The sequence below is a fragment of the Athene noctua genome, chromosome 2 (genome assembly GCF_965140245.1).
Source record: "Athene noctua chromosome 2, bAthNoc1.hap1.1, whole genome shotgun sequence".
Lineage (NCBI taxonomy): Eukaryota > Metazoa > Chordata > Aves > Strigiformes > Strigidae > Athene > Athene noctua.
Window position 1 is genome coordinate 147,355,435 of NC_134038.1, and position 17,253 is coordinate 147,372,687.

Consider the following 17,253-nt stretch of genomic DNA (forward strand, 5'->3'; position numbering starts at 1 on the left):
TCTAGCCACTGAGAACATTTTTATAAAGTAGAGGTTTAAAAATAGTAATAATGGAGACTACTTTACTATTACTCTGAGCATTTGGAGCTGTAGGAATATTTTAGCACAATTTGAACAATGAAAGGAAAAGCTGTTTTCAGTGATTTTGTGTTCAAGGGTGATTCAACCTCTTTGCTTGCTAACTCTAATTTTCCAAGGCTTATAAGACTTTAATTTGATTCTTTATCTGACCATAAAACAATGTCTGAAAATTGCATAGTAAATTACTGGATAATCACTTTTTTTGTGGACTGCCTCATTGTCAGAATGAATACTGCCATTTAAGAGACCCTCTAAATAAGTGCTGGGCAAAAGTGAACTTTACAACCAAAATTGACATAAGTTCTTCTGAAATCCAAGTGGTTTCATCCAAGCGTGAAGGAGAAACATCTCACTGATTATTATATATTTGCCTAATTATATATATATATTAGAGTTTGTGAAAAAACTTTGTGCTGGTGTCTTCAGATGTGTGCATATATGTATACAGATATGTCTGGAGGTGACATTGTAAAGTTAAAAAAAAAAAAGGTATTTGTGATAAATATATTTTATTTCATGTTTCCTCAATTCAACAAGTAATTTTGACTGCTGCCTCTTTCCTAGGCTGATATTCCTCTCCTCATCACAGCCCCTTTTGGGAGTAATTTTCAATTTCCAATCTCTAAGCAATATTAACAAAAACATTAATGAAAAAAGCAAGCAGTCTCTTAAAATGACATTATCCTCCTTTATGTCCGAACAGCCCCTACACCTCTTGAAGACCCGACATGTATGATATGCTCAGTCTTGTCTGTTTCGGATTTCAGATCTGATATATTGAATTCTAGATGGCCAGAAACAAGGATGGGGAACTTCCTTACATTAAAAAGATGTTGTATCCCAGTGGAATCCAGAATTGCAAGTGGTCTGATAGATCAGATGTAGAAAAACAGGTTTAGGTATAACAAAACTGCTGTAATTACACGTAAGCAAATTTGGGTTTGTTTATCTTTAAAAGGAAAATTCTCCGCTATTCTGTAATTTTATGCAGAATTTCACAGATTTTATGTTGCCAAAAAAGTCATCAGAGCTGGAGTCCCTCCTTGACTGTAGCTTCCCTCAAACTCTCATCTGAACCACGAGCACAGAGGGATGTGCAGGCATATGAGGATTGTGTGGGACAGCCACGAGTCATCATTTCCTGTCTGTCAGGCTGGATGTGTTCTCCTATTGATGGGAAGATACTAGCCTACAGAAACAAAGCATTACAACTTTTGATAAAGTGAGTTTGTTGACATCAGTACAAACAGAAGAGCTCCTCAGTACGTGTGAGCTCCCCATCAGTATATTTAGGTACTTTTTAAATAACAAGATCATTTACCCAGGCACGTTAGTTGAATTAACATACAGACTCCATGCCAGTCTCCTGGCTGAGTGTGTGTGTGAGAGTTGGAAAATGCAGAGTACTAGTTGACTTGAATTCAAGTGATTTAAAGCAGCACCTGGCCAGAGGTCAGACACGATGTTTGGCCTTGTGGCAGGGTGAAGCTGAGAGCTCACCAGCCCTAGCTTATCCTCCCTCATTCATCATGGCTTCTCCTTTCTCAGCCCCCTGCCAGAGGTTACTGCCTTTGCAGAGCTCCAGCTCGGCGGCATGCCAAGGCGCTCTGCTCCTCACTTCTAGGAAAGAATATTTCTACTGCCCTTTGTTTTTTCTTGTCTGTTCACTTGGATCATCAGGACAGAGCTGGGATGGATGAAGAGCTGTGGCTGGCTGCGTGTTGCCCTTTCACACCCTTCAGTGGCCATTGGCAAACGGGTTCAGGGGGCAGCGCCAGCAGGAAGGAGGGAGCCGCTGAGAGGGCCTGGGGGCGTGCGGTCAGGGCAGGAAGGAGGGCAGAGCCCCACCGGCGCGCGTGCAGATGAGTTCAGTGGCCGTGACCGCTCCCTTTCTGATGGCCACAGCAATGATGTCTGCTGACAGAGAGTCTTCCGCGCAAAAAAGCACCGTAGTGTGCTAGCTATAAGTACTAACTGGGGGACCAAACTTCCAGGATACCCTGAAACCTCTGTCCCCTTTCACTTCCAGTAACTAATGTCACTTCCAGCAGGGACAGAGGAGCTGCCTCAGTTCTCCATAAAGGCAGCCAGGCCCACCGTCCTGTCACTACATGAATGGAGCTTCCCTAGAGGTGGACTGTGAAGCCCACATGCACCAGTGGGAGCTCGCCTTTACTGTGTGCCACCACTCCAGCACTTTGCGATAATTGTGGGAACTGCAAGTGGCAGGCAGTCCCTTAAATTATTTGGCATTACCCTTAAGTACCCCATCAGTCAGGGCGATTCAGAGTTTGATGTCTAAGAGCTCTACACACCTGCAATTACTTAAATCCACAAAATTGCACCCATAGGTATTTGCAGGCACAAAAACGTTGGCATAAAATTAGAGGCCATTTCCTAAAACCTGTGCCTAAATTTTGATGATATACTGTATGAGGGGTTGTTATTTTGAAATGGATTTGTGGAAAGCAATTGAAAATCTCCAGGCATCCCATCTGTGTTTAAAGTAACAACAATAACAAAACTTTAAATTAGCATAGGAGATTTAAGACATTTCAGGAAAACATTGATTAAATCTGCCAATGAAATGAACGTGTTTGGCGAGTGACCTAATTAGTGTACACTTGGTTCTTTTTCACTGCACTGCTTACCACTAATTGCTGTTCAGCTGGTCTTCTCCTGACAAGTAAGAAAAAACAAGGATGAGGGATTTGTTGAGGAAATAGTGACATTCAGTTTTAATTCATTTGAACCTGCTGCCAAGCTTAATTATGGAACTGAGAAACTGAGACCGGGAGGCCCCCAGCCATTTAGGTTATAGGAGACAGAGATGTTCAGTGTCTGCCAGTGTACTTGGGTCGCACTTATTGCAGCTAGTTATAAACTTGTGCTTGCTGATGCTTAGCTGTTTTCTTCCCCCCACAGGTACAAAACCACTGGTTTTATTCCTTAAATTTAATTATTTAGCTCTGATGGCATCAGGCCAAACAAAATTACAGTCATTTTATTTCTTAGAGGAAAGGTTTAACAATTAATCTAGATAGTCTTGAGCTTTTTGGTCTCTGTATTTGCATATACAGACCAGCAATACGTCATTCTACGAAAAATCCTTGCGATTCTGGAATACTTGTTGCAGCATTGGAGTGCTGGAGTCACCCTCAGTGTAAGTACGCTTGAGCTGAGGGGCTCACGTTAGTGATAAATTTCAATTCCTGTCTCTTGAAGCAGCAGGGGATAACACAGCTTTCCCTAGTTGCATTTGGAGCTATTAAAGGAAAAGGGCAGGATGCTTCATGAAAAAAAGGGGAAATAGTCTTGGTTTTGGTTTCCTGTGGTGGTAATGGATTCATATGAGCAGAGTCTGAAGGTCCTGGTTTAGAATCTGAGTGCGTTTTTCATGATATTTTGCACCAAAAACTGGGGGGAAAAAAAAAGTATAATCCATTGACCAGAATATTTACGAGGCGGTGTGTGCGCGCGCACACACACAGAAAGGCAGGAAAAAAAGCAGCTGTGGAATTTGAGGCTAGCAGAGGGTGGGGCTGATGGGGCTTGCACTTGTTTTTAAAAGAGGAAAAAGAGATGTAGATGTTTTCTTAGAGCAGAAGCATCCAATTGGCAGACTCTGGCCTAAATCCCTCCCGGGGGATGCTTCCAGCCAAACTTCTGCCTTTTCCCAGGAGGAGCCAGGGAACGGTTACTTGAGTAGGGATGGGTGCTAGAGCAGCCAACCCGCCTGTGATGTACATGCCAGAGGCAGCCAGAGCAGCCCAGCTCTGCTGGTGGGGCCAGAGGGGAGCACAGCCCATGCCTGCTCCAGCCACAGCTGGAGCAGAAGGGAGGGACTCGGCATGGGGAGTCTGGGGATTCATTTATGCTATGAGGAGAGCTAGAAAGGTTGTTTCAGGACCCAGCTTCAGCTTCTGTGGGGACTAAGCTTGATCTACTCTGGAAAGTATATAAAGCCAAATAAACAAAACCCCCCAAAACCCCAAGAAAAAAGCCAGTGTTACTTTGTTAGTGCCTGAGACCCAAAAAATGAAGTGAGATTATAAACAAATGAAATATGTTAGTGTAGGTCACCAACACAGGCTATAAACATCTACATGGAAGAACGTAAACTGTACAGAAAGGCAGCATGCCTGGTTTTCTGTTATATAGCATTGCAGGGTTCTTGTAAGGATACTTGAATGCTGAAACAGCCTGGGAACTTGGCTTCCCTTGCGGCAGATTGATGTTCTTTGGACAGGTTTTTAGCCATGGAGTGATTTTTGTCCTGATGTTCCGTGTGTGGTGGAGAGATGTATCGGGAGGGGGAGGGCCAGAAAAAAATACTTGGAATTAAAATGAACTTGAGGGAAGGAAAAAGAGCAGCTTTGCAGAAAGACTGGGAGTAGTAATACTAGAATGCATAATGGACAGCTAAAGATGCAAGGTTTTTCTGTCTCAAGTCTCTCACTGGATCTCTGTTATGGTTATATAGCCCCTTGTGCCCACTGAATAAATGTTTAGAAGATATTAATGGTTCTAGATATTATGGACCGAAGTTAATCTTCAATAATTCACTGTTAGATATACCTGATCTCTGTAATACAACACTAGAGTATTACACATTCCACTTTATATTTACAAGCAGTACTAACTTGGATGTGAATACTTACCTCGCTGTCTAGAAAGTCATACTAAAAATCATTTCCCTTCTGTTAAAGCATACTAGAATTTTGCACTGCACACTGATAAATATAAAAATCTAACTCTATCTGGTTTTAATGCCAATATTAAAACTTATTTTTGCACTTTCACCTCCTAGTTTTTGGGCACGAACATGGTGAGAAATACACAGAAATTTAGTCTCCTGGGAAGAGCCCCTTACTATCCTAAAAAATAATTTGCTCTTGTGTTTGATCCAAGCCATCCAATGACTTCCCAAGGCATTTCAGTATTTCCCACTTGACGGTTCTGGCTGCTTCTCAGGCTCTCTCACCTAGCAAGATGGAAGCTGCATCTAATTGTATCTGCTTCTTGCTCCCAGAAACTGCTCTCCCAAAGGGCAAAGGCATTGGAGGAATCCAGGGAGGACTCTTGCTGTATCATGTTTTTTGGTTCAGAGCAGCATCAGCTTCGCTGCCGCTCTGCAGTGAAGAGAAGAGCTTGGATAACACTGCAAAGCAAAATGTGACATAGAACAAGCTGATTTAAAAATGGCTGAGTAGCAATAAAAAGAGAAAATCAAATGGGGGAATATCAGCAGGTAAAACACCCCCTACCTCCCCAAGTTGACCAAACTCCAGTGCACTACTTCATCATGGTGTTTATTAGATCTCCTATCCCAGTGTACAGTTTTCTAGGCTTTCCCCCAATCTGTGGTAATGCCCTATCAAACAATTCACCCCAAACAAAAAAAAAAATGGAAAACTGAGGGAAGAAAAGAACAGAAAGGTTCAGATCTTGAGTTTGTTATCAAAATAGCACTTTTCATACTCTTTAAGTCAGCAGTTTCTTTAATAATATTGGCTGTTTCTTTTTTCTTATTTCTCTTTCATTTTCTTAAAACTTTGTGAATGAGGTTTAAGCCAAGAAAACAAAACTTTGTCCATGTGCACAAAATTCCTTCATCGTTGGACTAACTCATGCATCACGTAGTGCATACATAGCAAAATAATAAGAAAGAGTTCTTTATGACTTGGGGGGCAAGGTGATCACAAACAAGTACTCTTATACCTAGATTTCATGCAGAGAGGAGAGCAATGAGGCCTCCCAGGAGCAGGAAGAAAGGCTGGCAAAAGAAATAAAGATGGATACAGCAGGAAAGCATATCTGTGGTTGCCTCCTGTATGATGTTTATTGACCTAGTAAATGGAGATGTCTGCAAAGGAGCTGCTATGCTATAAATATGCTTGTGCTAATATTGTTAAAGCTTTCAGGCAGTTCAGTTTCGTCTGTATGGCTTCCCAGGGAGATGCCAAAGAGGTGGCCTCTGGCCATAGCTTGTCCGAGCAGCACGTGCCTACCTGTGCTGTAATCGCTTAATAAGATGTAGTCTGGTGTTTTCCCAGGATGGATTGTGAAATATATGCAGCTGCCTCAATAGGTGCTTGGCGAGATTTTAAAATCTTCCTAACTCTGTTGAAATCTTTATGAGCAAGACATTTGAATACTGTTGAAGATCAGAGATAGCTCAGTGATTAGAAGTTGTGAAAAGTCCATTCTTTGTTCTCTTTGCTCTCCTTTGTATCTTTGGGAAAATAAAAATACTTCCAAAGTCGTTGATACCAGTATGGGATTAACAGCACTGGTCTTGCTTGAACATACCATTCTTGCTGGTTAAAGGAAGGAAAAAAGAGAGGGAAGAAGAGAAGATAGGAAGTGGCTGGCTGATTAATAAACTAAACTAATGCAAATACTGGGAGTAGGAAAGCCACTTAAAAGCAGATGATTATCCCTTGCCAATCCCTAAGATCTAACCTCACTAAGCTGCTGTTCAGATGATACCCTGAAGCAGTTCCTGGTGGGGACCTGGCCCTTGTTCCAGCAGAGAGGGAGGTGAGATGAAAAGGATGTGGTTTAACCAGGCTGTGACTTTATTATTGTACCATCTTCTAGAGCTATCTGGCAGTCACTTGAAGAGCAGGTTGCGATTTCTCCCTTAATTGCTCCCACTTGCTGGAAGACTGTGTTCCCTGCCCCTACACAGATGGCCCCAGCCTGCCGCAGGGACCTGCTACCCTCCTCTTCTGAAGCTTAATCCTCGCATGGGTTGAAGGGAGAGGGAAAGGGTGTTGTTTTCTCACAAAACCAGCCATTGCAAGCTGTAGCTTTGTAACCCAGGGGGGCTACGTCCTCTTATGGAAGAGATGGGGCAGGACTCCAGAGCACCAGAGCCCTGTGAACACGTGCCCTCCTGCTGCCAGAGACCTTTTATCTGTTACAACAGGCAAAGAGCTGTCTTCTCTCCCCTTCTGCTGCATACCTTCCTGCACTTTGAAGCTTCAGGTCATTACATTTCTTTAAACCCCACTAGGTTCAGGAGGAAAGGGGTGAGAAATGGAGGTGTGATGACTGGTGGTGGTGGCAGCCTGGAAGACTATGAGACAAAGTGAGAGAATGGAAAGTGTTTCCTTCTTTATAAAAATAATCTTAATCTATGCACATACACATGGATAATAACAAAAATGTCTATTTTTCTGTTTATTTTTCAGGTTACGGTTTTGTAGATTTTGACAGTCCGGCAGCAGCACAGAAAGCAGTAGCATCTCTCAAAGCAAATGGGGTGCAGGCGCAGATGGCAAAGGTAAGAGCAGCCATGCTATTACTGGATTATCTGAGGTGTTAGGTTAAATTTCCAAGAGTTTATTTTGCTCCTGTTTTTCTTAAGATTTTGAATTGCTTATTCAATTATTTTTTTTGTTCTTTGTCTCCAGCACCTTACTCATCCCATGGTTTGTGTTCTTGAGAGCTGTGTCTCACGCGATGGGTTCTGCTCTGATAGTCTCTCTCTGCCCCTCTCTCTGGAGAGGTTTGTAAGATGCAGAGCACTGAGCTGGCAGAGCAGTTGGAAATGCCTTTGTGCAGACTGCAGTGTGAAAGAGTTACTTTTTCTTCACCTTGGAGTTGTCTTCATTTGGTTCCTTTGCCTTGGAATAGTTATTCTTTTCTGATGTGCCTGGTGGACTTTTCTGAAGGAGTGATTGACTGAACATAAGGAAAGTTTGATCTGCCTCAGTTTGGCTTCTCCTGTCTTTTTGTTTTGAGGACGTAAATGGAAGTGTAGCACGTTACTGAAAGAATAGATGCTGGAGGTTGTCTGGAGGTGACTTGTGCCTATTGTTCAGAGAGGCTGCAGGAGCCATGCTGTATGTCTTAGAGCAAGTGCAATGAGCTCAGATACTCTGGTCCTGGAGTTGTCCTTTGTCCCCAGGCAAAGAGGCTGACGGGGAGAGAGGGGTTATAGTAAATGACCGTCATGTGCTCCGGCTGTTGCCTTTCTGAAGGCATAATCATGTGTCTTTGGGCTCTAGACTGTGTCGGCCAGCAAAAATAGCAGTTGCTTTGTACTTCAAAAATGCCTTGCCTTAGAATCACAAAAAGCCTTTAGTATTGTCTGATGTCGTTTCTGCAGAAGTGATGCTGGCCTAGAATCTCAAACAGTAAAAACAAACAGGTGATTACAAAACCAGAGGCAAATCAAACAGTCACCGCATTTGAGGAGTGCCATTTAAAGGAGTGCTGGCCATTTAAACCTTTGTTTTTCAACAATATAATACTAAATATTTTTTTTTAACAGACAAAAAAAAATAATCCTTGATGATAAATGAAGTTCTTTTGCCTTCTACTGAATTACACTCACTGTGTCTTAAAGTAACTGGATGTTATCCATGTATTTCTGTTTAACAGTGCCCCACAATGCAAGCTATGCTGTTTTATTGGCTCTTAGTTTTTATTGACATGTGGCGATAAAAAATACTTGCTTCAAATGGGTAAAAGATGGTATGCTGAAGAATTTGAACACCTACTAAGGACTGTGCTATTTTATTTCTCAGATATACTGCATCTTCTTGTTAAAATATAGTCAATTTGACGCATTAGTCAAGCTGTGATAAGGAACCAAAGACAGGAAATATGTTTTGTCCTACTAGTTGATATCAAATAGCCATTTCTGGGGAGTACATCTCTTAACTACATAAATCTGTAAAGCTGTAGATTTAAAATTAGAGATTTAAAGATAGGATTGAAAGATAAATCTATATTTGGTATTCTTATGATTCAGAACAATGAACAATTTCAGCACTTGCATGTGTGGAAATACCAAAACAGAAGGTGACTTAAAATACTGTGTGTTTGGTTTGTCCAGTATTTTGGGGGCTAAAAGCAGTCTGATGCTTTCAGAGTGGGAGGTTTGTTTTCTGTGAGATCTGTGGTGGGAGTAGTTTTTTGTCCTGCATAATTTTGAGGCGTGTGTACATGTTTGTTTGCATAAGACAGACTGTATTTTTATTATTTAGCCATGGTGTCTGGAATCCCAGATAGGTGCTTTTTAGTGTGTTTGATAGTTCAAGATAAATATACAACTGACTTTTTCTATCTTTGAAAAAAATCACAGTATTTAGAAAAATGGGGATTCAAAGAAAATTGAGACGACACTGCACAAAGTACCTCACATTGTGGAGAAAGAAACACAAGCCTGGGAAAGCAAATGTATCTGGAGAAACATGTTAGTTCTTGCACATGTTGGAAGCCAAGTTGTGCAACAGCACCGAAAGACAAATTTTACCTGCCAGTGTCTGAATTAACAGTGATGGCTTCAAAGAGGTTTGAGGACAGAAGCAGAAGAATAAGTTAGCCTCCACTTCTGGAAGTTTATCCAGAGCAGTTTTGATACCAGAACTGCATTAATTAGTGTTGAATGGTGGCTATCAAATGAAATAAAAGAAACAAGAGTAAGTGTGAAGAAACTACCTAAACCTTTTGCATGACATACCTTTCAAAAATAGTCAGTGTCCTGTATCTTTTGTTCTGCATTGCAAAGCAGTGAAACGGCCCCATGTAGAGGCCCAGGAGAACACTGCAACCTGTGTTCAGCAAATGTCAAAAATCTAAGTCCAGTCGTGGATGCTTTTGAGTAAAGGTGAAAGAGGCATTGGCCAGCTTTTGCAATGCGCTGGCCTTCTCCAGTGGTATGCTTAAGTGTCGGTATAGTCTGTGATGTTTTCCTGGAGAGAAATCTTGCTCGGAAAGAGAAGTTCTTTTGTAGTTTTAACACAATATAACTTTTCTCATAGAAATCCAGGAATCTTCTTTGAAAAACAAAAAGCAGAACTGAACTCCCACCCATGTTGGCTAGCAGAAGTATCTTGTGGATACTTCAGTAAAATATACTCATTTTATCGATGCTTAAATACAGGCACCTCCCTCATTTTTATAGCATTTGGACACCTTTTTGGCTGATTTTATTTCAGAGTGCTGCCTCTGGAAGAAGGTTAAACTCTGGTGGATTGATGCTCCAAGTCCCATCACTGTTGGAAAACTTGTTCTGCTGAGGCTAATATACCCTGTAAGCCTACTCAGGGGAAAACATCATTAAACGTGTTTGAATCTCTCTATTTGTTCTCTTGGATGCTGTTCAGCCTGATGTAAAATAGCCAGGAGAGGAACAGCAGTATTATGCCTGCAGAGGTAGTGGTGGCAGCTGGGAGGTGAGGTCTCATGGGCCCATGGACAGCTACCCGCTTGGTGGGACAAAGACCCTCACAGCCTCCCATGACAACAGATCTCCTGTGAGATCTGCATGAGGCTCTTGTGCTCACGTGTGTTGTCACCTTACCTCTAGCATTTCCCTCACACAGGTACCTGAAGCAGAAGCTCTGACTACTGCCACTCCTGTGTCCAGTGAATTTCAAGTTGTCCTTCATTTGGAGAAGTGCTTATTAACAACTTAATTTATTGAGAAGGATTAATGCTATGGAGCTGCTGAGTGATGGTTTCTCAGCTGGCCTGTCTTATTTTATGGTATGCTTCCTGCTTGACTTTGGAAGTAACTCAAACATGCAGATTCTTTTGTATGTATGTAGTACCTTCTTGTCCAGGCTAGTAGAGTCCAGGTGGGTTTTTGGTTTCATTTTCCTACTAAAAGCAGCACAACTAAGATGCCATGGGATAATCGCACAGGAATTACTGATTTGTTTGTGTGCTAGGGACTACACAAACATGACACAGAAAAGAATGCTATGGGCATGGCTTATATATCATTTTGGGTTTTCCCATCTGCTCCTTCCCTCCATTTTCTAGAAAAATGTTAGAGACAGAACATGGAAAATTAATGAGGAGAATTTTAGTAATATGGGAGTTGGCTCAGACAAGTAGGCAAGGAAGCTAGTACACGTGAAAAACGTATCAGTGTTCTAATAAAATCTGTAACCACATCTATTCTTGGGATTTGTAATAGTCCTTCATCCAGAATTACATATTCATGAGGACACTTCTTAATCTGCTTTATATGTATGCTTTTAATGATGCCAAGGAGTCTAAATGACCTGAAGAATCAATAGAAGTCTGTTGTCTAAATAAATTTGAGTGTCTGAACTTGTCAGTCTGAAGTTGGTGGACTGTGCTATCACTTTATACCTTCATGGACATTTTGGGGCCCTCTCTACCAACTTTTATTTCCAGTTCTAGTCTTCTCTACATTTATGTAAAGTGGAAGTTCAGGCAAAGGTAGGTTCTTACAGAGTGTATCTAATAGCTTCTTTAATATCTAGCGTCCCATCAAGAGCACTGAAACAAACACATTCACCAAGGAGGTGTTTTCAATCCTGCTGTTATTTAAGTGTATTTATAAGGATTGAAAAATGTATTTGATGATGCGTGTCTTCTCTGGGTTTTCCTTTTGTATTTATGATGCATTTAGACATCCTCAGCAGCTGTGTGAGAAATATGGACATTGAAGAAATATTTAGTTAGCACTGTCAGTTGTCTAAGTCCAATGGACATTTCTTGACTACTCTGCTGCAATAATTGTTATCCAGAGGGTACACTGAAAAAACTGGTTCTGAAAAAAGGACTGTGCCAATAGGCTCTCGTGTGTTTTGCTCAACAAGAGAATTACAGGATGGGATTTTGCTTCTCACGTGATACTTTTCTCATCTCTCCATCATGCAGAAGCTTAAATACAAGAAGTAATCACCATCTAGGTAAAACATAAAAGGGACCTGTTTCCCACAGGACAGAACCAAGCATAAGAGCTTCTGAAGAGGAACTGAGAGCTGGTTGCTCTATAGTTAAATAGATAGTTTTTCTCCAAGGACCAAGGAAAAGGAAATCCCACAGAAGAATTTTGTTTATTTTCCAGGCTTTTGCGTAGGTTTCAGGAATTGCTTTGGTATGAGTCAGCTGACCAAATAAGTCCATTCTGCCTCCTCATTTTTCAGCTTCATTTTCTCTTCTTTTTTTAATTGCTTCCCTTTTTTCTCTGTCATATACCAGTACTCTAAAGGGCCATTCCTTAAAATGGAAACTACAGAAAATGGAAAGATCCTCCAGTGAAAAGCCTTCTTCCTAATATTTTTTTTATATCTAGATGTTTAATGGAAAATTCTAATTCCCTTTATTTTGCAGTTTAAAATTTCATGAAAATATTAAATAAAAATGCTATCCTTACAAAATATGAAATACAGAATATACACTGAACATCTGATACACTTAACCCCACAAAACCCCTTAGTTCATTATTGAAATGTCTAAAAATTACAGCTAACCAAACTTCAGGATACTGGATGTTTGCATTTTCGTACAGTATTTGTGTATAAGAGCCATATTGACTGAGTTAACTTTCCTTTTGATACCAAAGCAGGATGCTAGGATTTTTAGAACTCAATATTGAAATTGTCAGGCTTCATTTTAATCCCATTCTTTAATTATCTGATCATTCTCCCCCCACCCCCTCCAACCCCTCCCAATCCCATCAAACTGTTCTATGAAGTCAAATATTTTTATTGGCTCTGTAAAAGATTTTTTTCATTTGCTGCTAGAGCAGAAGATGGTGACTCTGGAAACCCCAGCATGCTCAGCAATGTAGGAGAAGCCGAGAACTGTGGTGTGCTGATGCTGGCCACCTTCCACGTCGTTTCCGAACAAATTACACAGCCAAACGTGGGCTGCTGCTTCTTCACCAGTTGTCAGAGACATTTGGCATAACTGGGTGTATGTGTGTGGAGCTCTCTGCTGTGAACACTCCTCTTATCTTCCTAAAATGTTAACTATCTCTCCCTATGCTTGTGCACAGTACATACTGACTGACCAACACTGAACTGAATCTTTAACAATCCTGGGTTAAATGACAATGAAAAATTATAGCTGGGAGGAAGTGAAAGGTGGTTTGGTTTAGATTTGGAAATTACAGGTGCCAGTGTCTCTCTCCTTTGATTTCTTTTACCAAGTCAACCATACCAAAGGAGCCCTGCAGAAGCAATAACCACAAGCCCTAAGTTTCATATTGTGCCACTCGTCAAAGCCATGCCCTCCTCATCCTCTCTCACCTGCTTACCTGTATTGTTGTTTTGCATATACTATCTTTCACTCTTGTAATGGGGAAATCATAATTTCCCAGCTGGAACTGGCCCTTAAGTGCAGGTTTTGTAAATATAGGGTATTTTTCCCTTCCTTAAAGCATAACGGTCGACAAAGCATTGAAGAGGTCCTCAATTATTTGTTTGTATCACATTTTATCAAAAACTTTCTCAGGACAATGTGCCTTTCCAAACCTGGAAGTTTTATTCCAGATGAAATAATGTCTAAATTCAGGATTCAAATCACAGATGTGCTATAGCAAAGTGCTAACTTTAAAGTTCAGAAAATCCGTGGTAGCAGATGACTGTGTCTTATGAGATTCTTAGACAATCAAGACTAAAGCAGTGAGCAGCTTTGTAAAAAGAGTGATGGATTGGGGTGACAGCAAAGATGCATGGTATTATGGAGAGACTTCATAGTCTCATCTAGCCTGGAAAATTTCATGCTTCTACCTGAGAACTAATGATAGCCAACATGAAATGAGCCTATGATCTTGTTCTTGCTTTTAGACACACATTGACAAGCCACCATAGAATGCATTACCTTGAAAGAAAAACCTCAAGTAATCCTGGAGATATTAAAATCCAGCTGTCCTTTCAAACTTGCCTGTATTGCTCCTAAAAACATGTAGGTCAGTATGAAAGGGGATGTGCATCAGCAGTGCTTGTGCCGCACCTGCCAGATTTATACACAGAAATTTCTTTGGGGGTTTTCAGAAGTGCTTAACTTAGCATAATTCTACTCTCTTGAAGTGAATGGGACTTCACTGTTGGAGAGGAATTAGGTCAGTGCTATGTTCCTTTGTTCCCAAAAATCTTAGCTCAGCACCTTTCTTAACCACTAAGTTAGCTTAAAAAATCTTACGGCACATACAATCATGTTTATTCTCTAGCTATCACCTCAAATAGACCTTGCCGTGGTATTTTACTTCGCTTTTCAAGCACTGCTTTAGTTTCTAGTTTGACTTGATTTTTTTTTTCATACTGTAACTTCATCTAAGATTAAAACGTTCCTCTGCCTTTGAAAATTGCAATGTAAATAATCAGTAAATATATCCACCTCCATGCTACTCATGCCCTGCACCACAGAACAGATGCTGATAAGTGAAAGATGTAGCCAACTTTTAGGCTGGAGAATAGTGGAATTACTGGGTTCTTTTCAGGTTATGAACTTCAGCCAAACAAGAATTGGCCTTTTTTCATAAATACACATTGTTCTTGACTTTCCTCTGACTTGGAACACATTTGAATTGGTAATAATACAGCTGAAATCCACAGAGCTTTGGCAATTTAAGCTGGAGAGAATGGGGCTCCCTATCTTAGGATTCATACAGCTATACATCTTGGATGCTCTTACGCACTCTTTGCAAACCCTTTATGTTTGCAGAACAGGAAATCTGAGTCTTGCAAATGAGTTAAACACTGGAGTCAGATTAGTTCTTTTTTCCCTCCATACTCAGGAAACTCCAAACGCCCCATGGAGGAGTTATCCGACCACAACTATGCAGCTTGGGAATCTGCAGCTCAGACTGAGAGAAACTATGTTCTAATTTCAGTAAGCACATCTTTACTCACCAGGAAAAACCCAGTGCACTCTGAAATGATCAAAAAACTGTGGTTTTAGAAAACATTACTGTGGTAGAAAATGGACGTAGCCTTTCTTCCAGTGACATGTCATTTAATCATGTTCTTCTGTAGCTCAGCATGAGGACGATGCTTTTGTAAGGTGAGAAACAAAAAATCATTGTATCTAGCGTGCTTCCTCGGGAGGAGGAGGAGATGATTCACATGACCACCAGTGGAAAGATATGTGCATACTTTCTGGGGTACCACTTTGTCTGGACTGAGATACAGATTCAACAAAGCAATGCGATTTCTGTGAAAATCGGGCCACTTTCAGATTATTTTCCTTGATTTGGAAAGCAGGTGTGCAAACTTCAGTAGCATTTCTTCTGAGTTGATGTGAGTGCCTGTGTAACAGCTCATCAACCTGGAAACACACAGGTGCATATTCTGCCAGTAAACACAAATCTACTAGTAATATGCATAGATATTCCCTGTGCACATATGCATCCCCCTCTGAATATCTAAATGCTACTGTATTAGTGAATATTCTGCTTGTTATTTCCTTATTAATGAATGTCTCCCATTTAACCGACATGTCTGAGTGGTGGCTGCAATCTAAATAAATTTAGGTTTAGATGCAGTTTTGTTCACTAATGAATGATAATTTTTGTCAGTGGGAAAACCCTCTATTTTTCCATTGTATAAAATTATCTGATTAGGCTCTCCTCATGATACATGCAACAAACTGAGTCATGACAGCAGGTCACTGAACTTTTTAGTCCTTGGTCTTTCCCTTTATGTGTTTGTGCCTAGAAAAGGAGGTTATGATGAACTGTTAAATTCTATTTGCAGTCATGTTAGACTAACTTTGATGTGATCAGAATAAATGTAAGTGATATAAGAATGTAAAAGTGGCCATACTGGGCCAGAAAAAAGGTCCCTCTGACATCAGATTCTCTTTCTGATAGTGTGCTGTAGCACTTGCCAAGAGAGGAGTACAAAAGCCAGGCAAGCATCTGAGGATACTTTCCCAGAATACTCTCCTAGCCTCCAGCAATTTTCAGTATGGGGTTTCCTGAGCTTGTATTGAATAGCCTTCTGTAGAACTGCCTCCCCACCCCAAATAAAGAATTTATCCTGCCTTTTTGGCATTTAAAATTTTGGCAGCACAGCATCCAGCCATAAAAAAATTCTTCTGTTTAACTATGTGTTCTTTGAAGAACCATCTTCTTTGCTTGCTCTAGACATGCAATGTTGATTTCATTGATTGCTCGCTAAGTTTTTTATTGGAAGAGACAGAAGGCTCTTGTTTCCTGGGGATCTTTTTCATGCCACTTACGATTTTATAAAATGCAATCATAACTTCCCTTAATCCCTGTTCTTTTTCCACTTTTAAGAAAGATATGCCAAGATGTGCATGGGTAAATAAGGATGTGGTTCTCAGAAGCAAGAAGCAGTTGCTAAGTAATGAACATGAAGCATGGTACAGTGTTTTTGTAATATGAGAGCACAGCTGACAGGAAGTTTAGAGGGCCATTTTATATCAATATGCTGAACGTGAGGTGAGTATTGCTAATGCTGTGTGGAGCTGGAGCCTGGGAAACAGGAGAATGAGCAGACAGAGGAAGGGTACATTTGGCTGGTATCAGATATTTTGTAAGGTGTCCTTACTGTACAAGGATAAATGCACATATCTTATTAAACCTAGGATGATCAATTTTTTAAATAAGAACTGTCAGTTTTAGATGAATGTACCCCAGAAATAATTGAAGTCTTAAAAAAAAAAAAAAAAGTAACATAACTATTCCTTTAAAACAGCAAGTGAAGAAAGTACAACCCCATGTATGAGGTAATATTTTCAGTGTTGTGTCAAAAGGAAATACATGCAAGAAAATCCCCACATCTGTGTATAAACAAAGCATTATAAATGCCTGCCTTAAGTTTTGGAATTGTTTGATCTCCGTTTTCCTTAAATCTTAGATCAAATTAGTGACTGTCATATTGCTGTACAATACCTGAAACTAATGCTACTGGTGGATCGCTGTCTGGCCAATTCTGTCAAGCAGACTTGAAGATATTGCCTTTGACAGAGGCTACTGAAGTACCACTGTGCATTTTGTCTTGCGCTCACTGCTTGGGCATGATACTACCATCAATCCTGCAGCATGTGCCTTATATCTAAAAGGAGGAAAGGACTGCAGCAGATTTCATGCTGTGCAGATGAATCCTTATTTAGGAAGGATGTATATTAATGCTCTTGTATTTTGCCTAAGGCTCATGAAGGAAAATGACCCTTTTATGAGCCATATTCCAAAATGGTGGACACATGGAAGAAGCTAGGGACCCTAAATTGCCATTTTCTCTAGCTGTGTAGGCAGGAGTCTGTTTGATTCCCAAAAAAAAACTATACAGAGGGATGTCCTGGTGACCTCTGGGAGGCTTACATCTACCAAAGACACTCCTTACACTGCAGTAGTGGAGGTACATCAGTTATTTCCTGGAATACGCCTCATAAATTTGCCGTCTCAAAAACCATGGAGAACAA

At 40.6% G+C, this 17,253-nt stretch overlaps 1 protein-coding gene across 3 annotated transcripts in view; it reads left to right on the forward strand.

The window, feature by feature from the left end:
- Nucleotides 1–17,253, forward strand: part of RBMS3 (RNA binding motif single stranded interacting protein 3) — a 448,215-nt gene that overhangs the window by 177,430 nt on the left and 253,532 nt on the right. For all 3 annotated transcript variants that reach the window (XM_074900571.1, XM_074900573.1, XM_074900572.1), the window contains exon 4: nt 7,281–7,372. In XM_074900571.1, the coding sequence (XP_074756672.1) occupies nt 7,281–7,372 (92 nt within the window). The remainder of the gene's footprint in view (nt 1–7,280; nt 7,373–17,253) is intronic.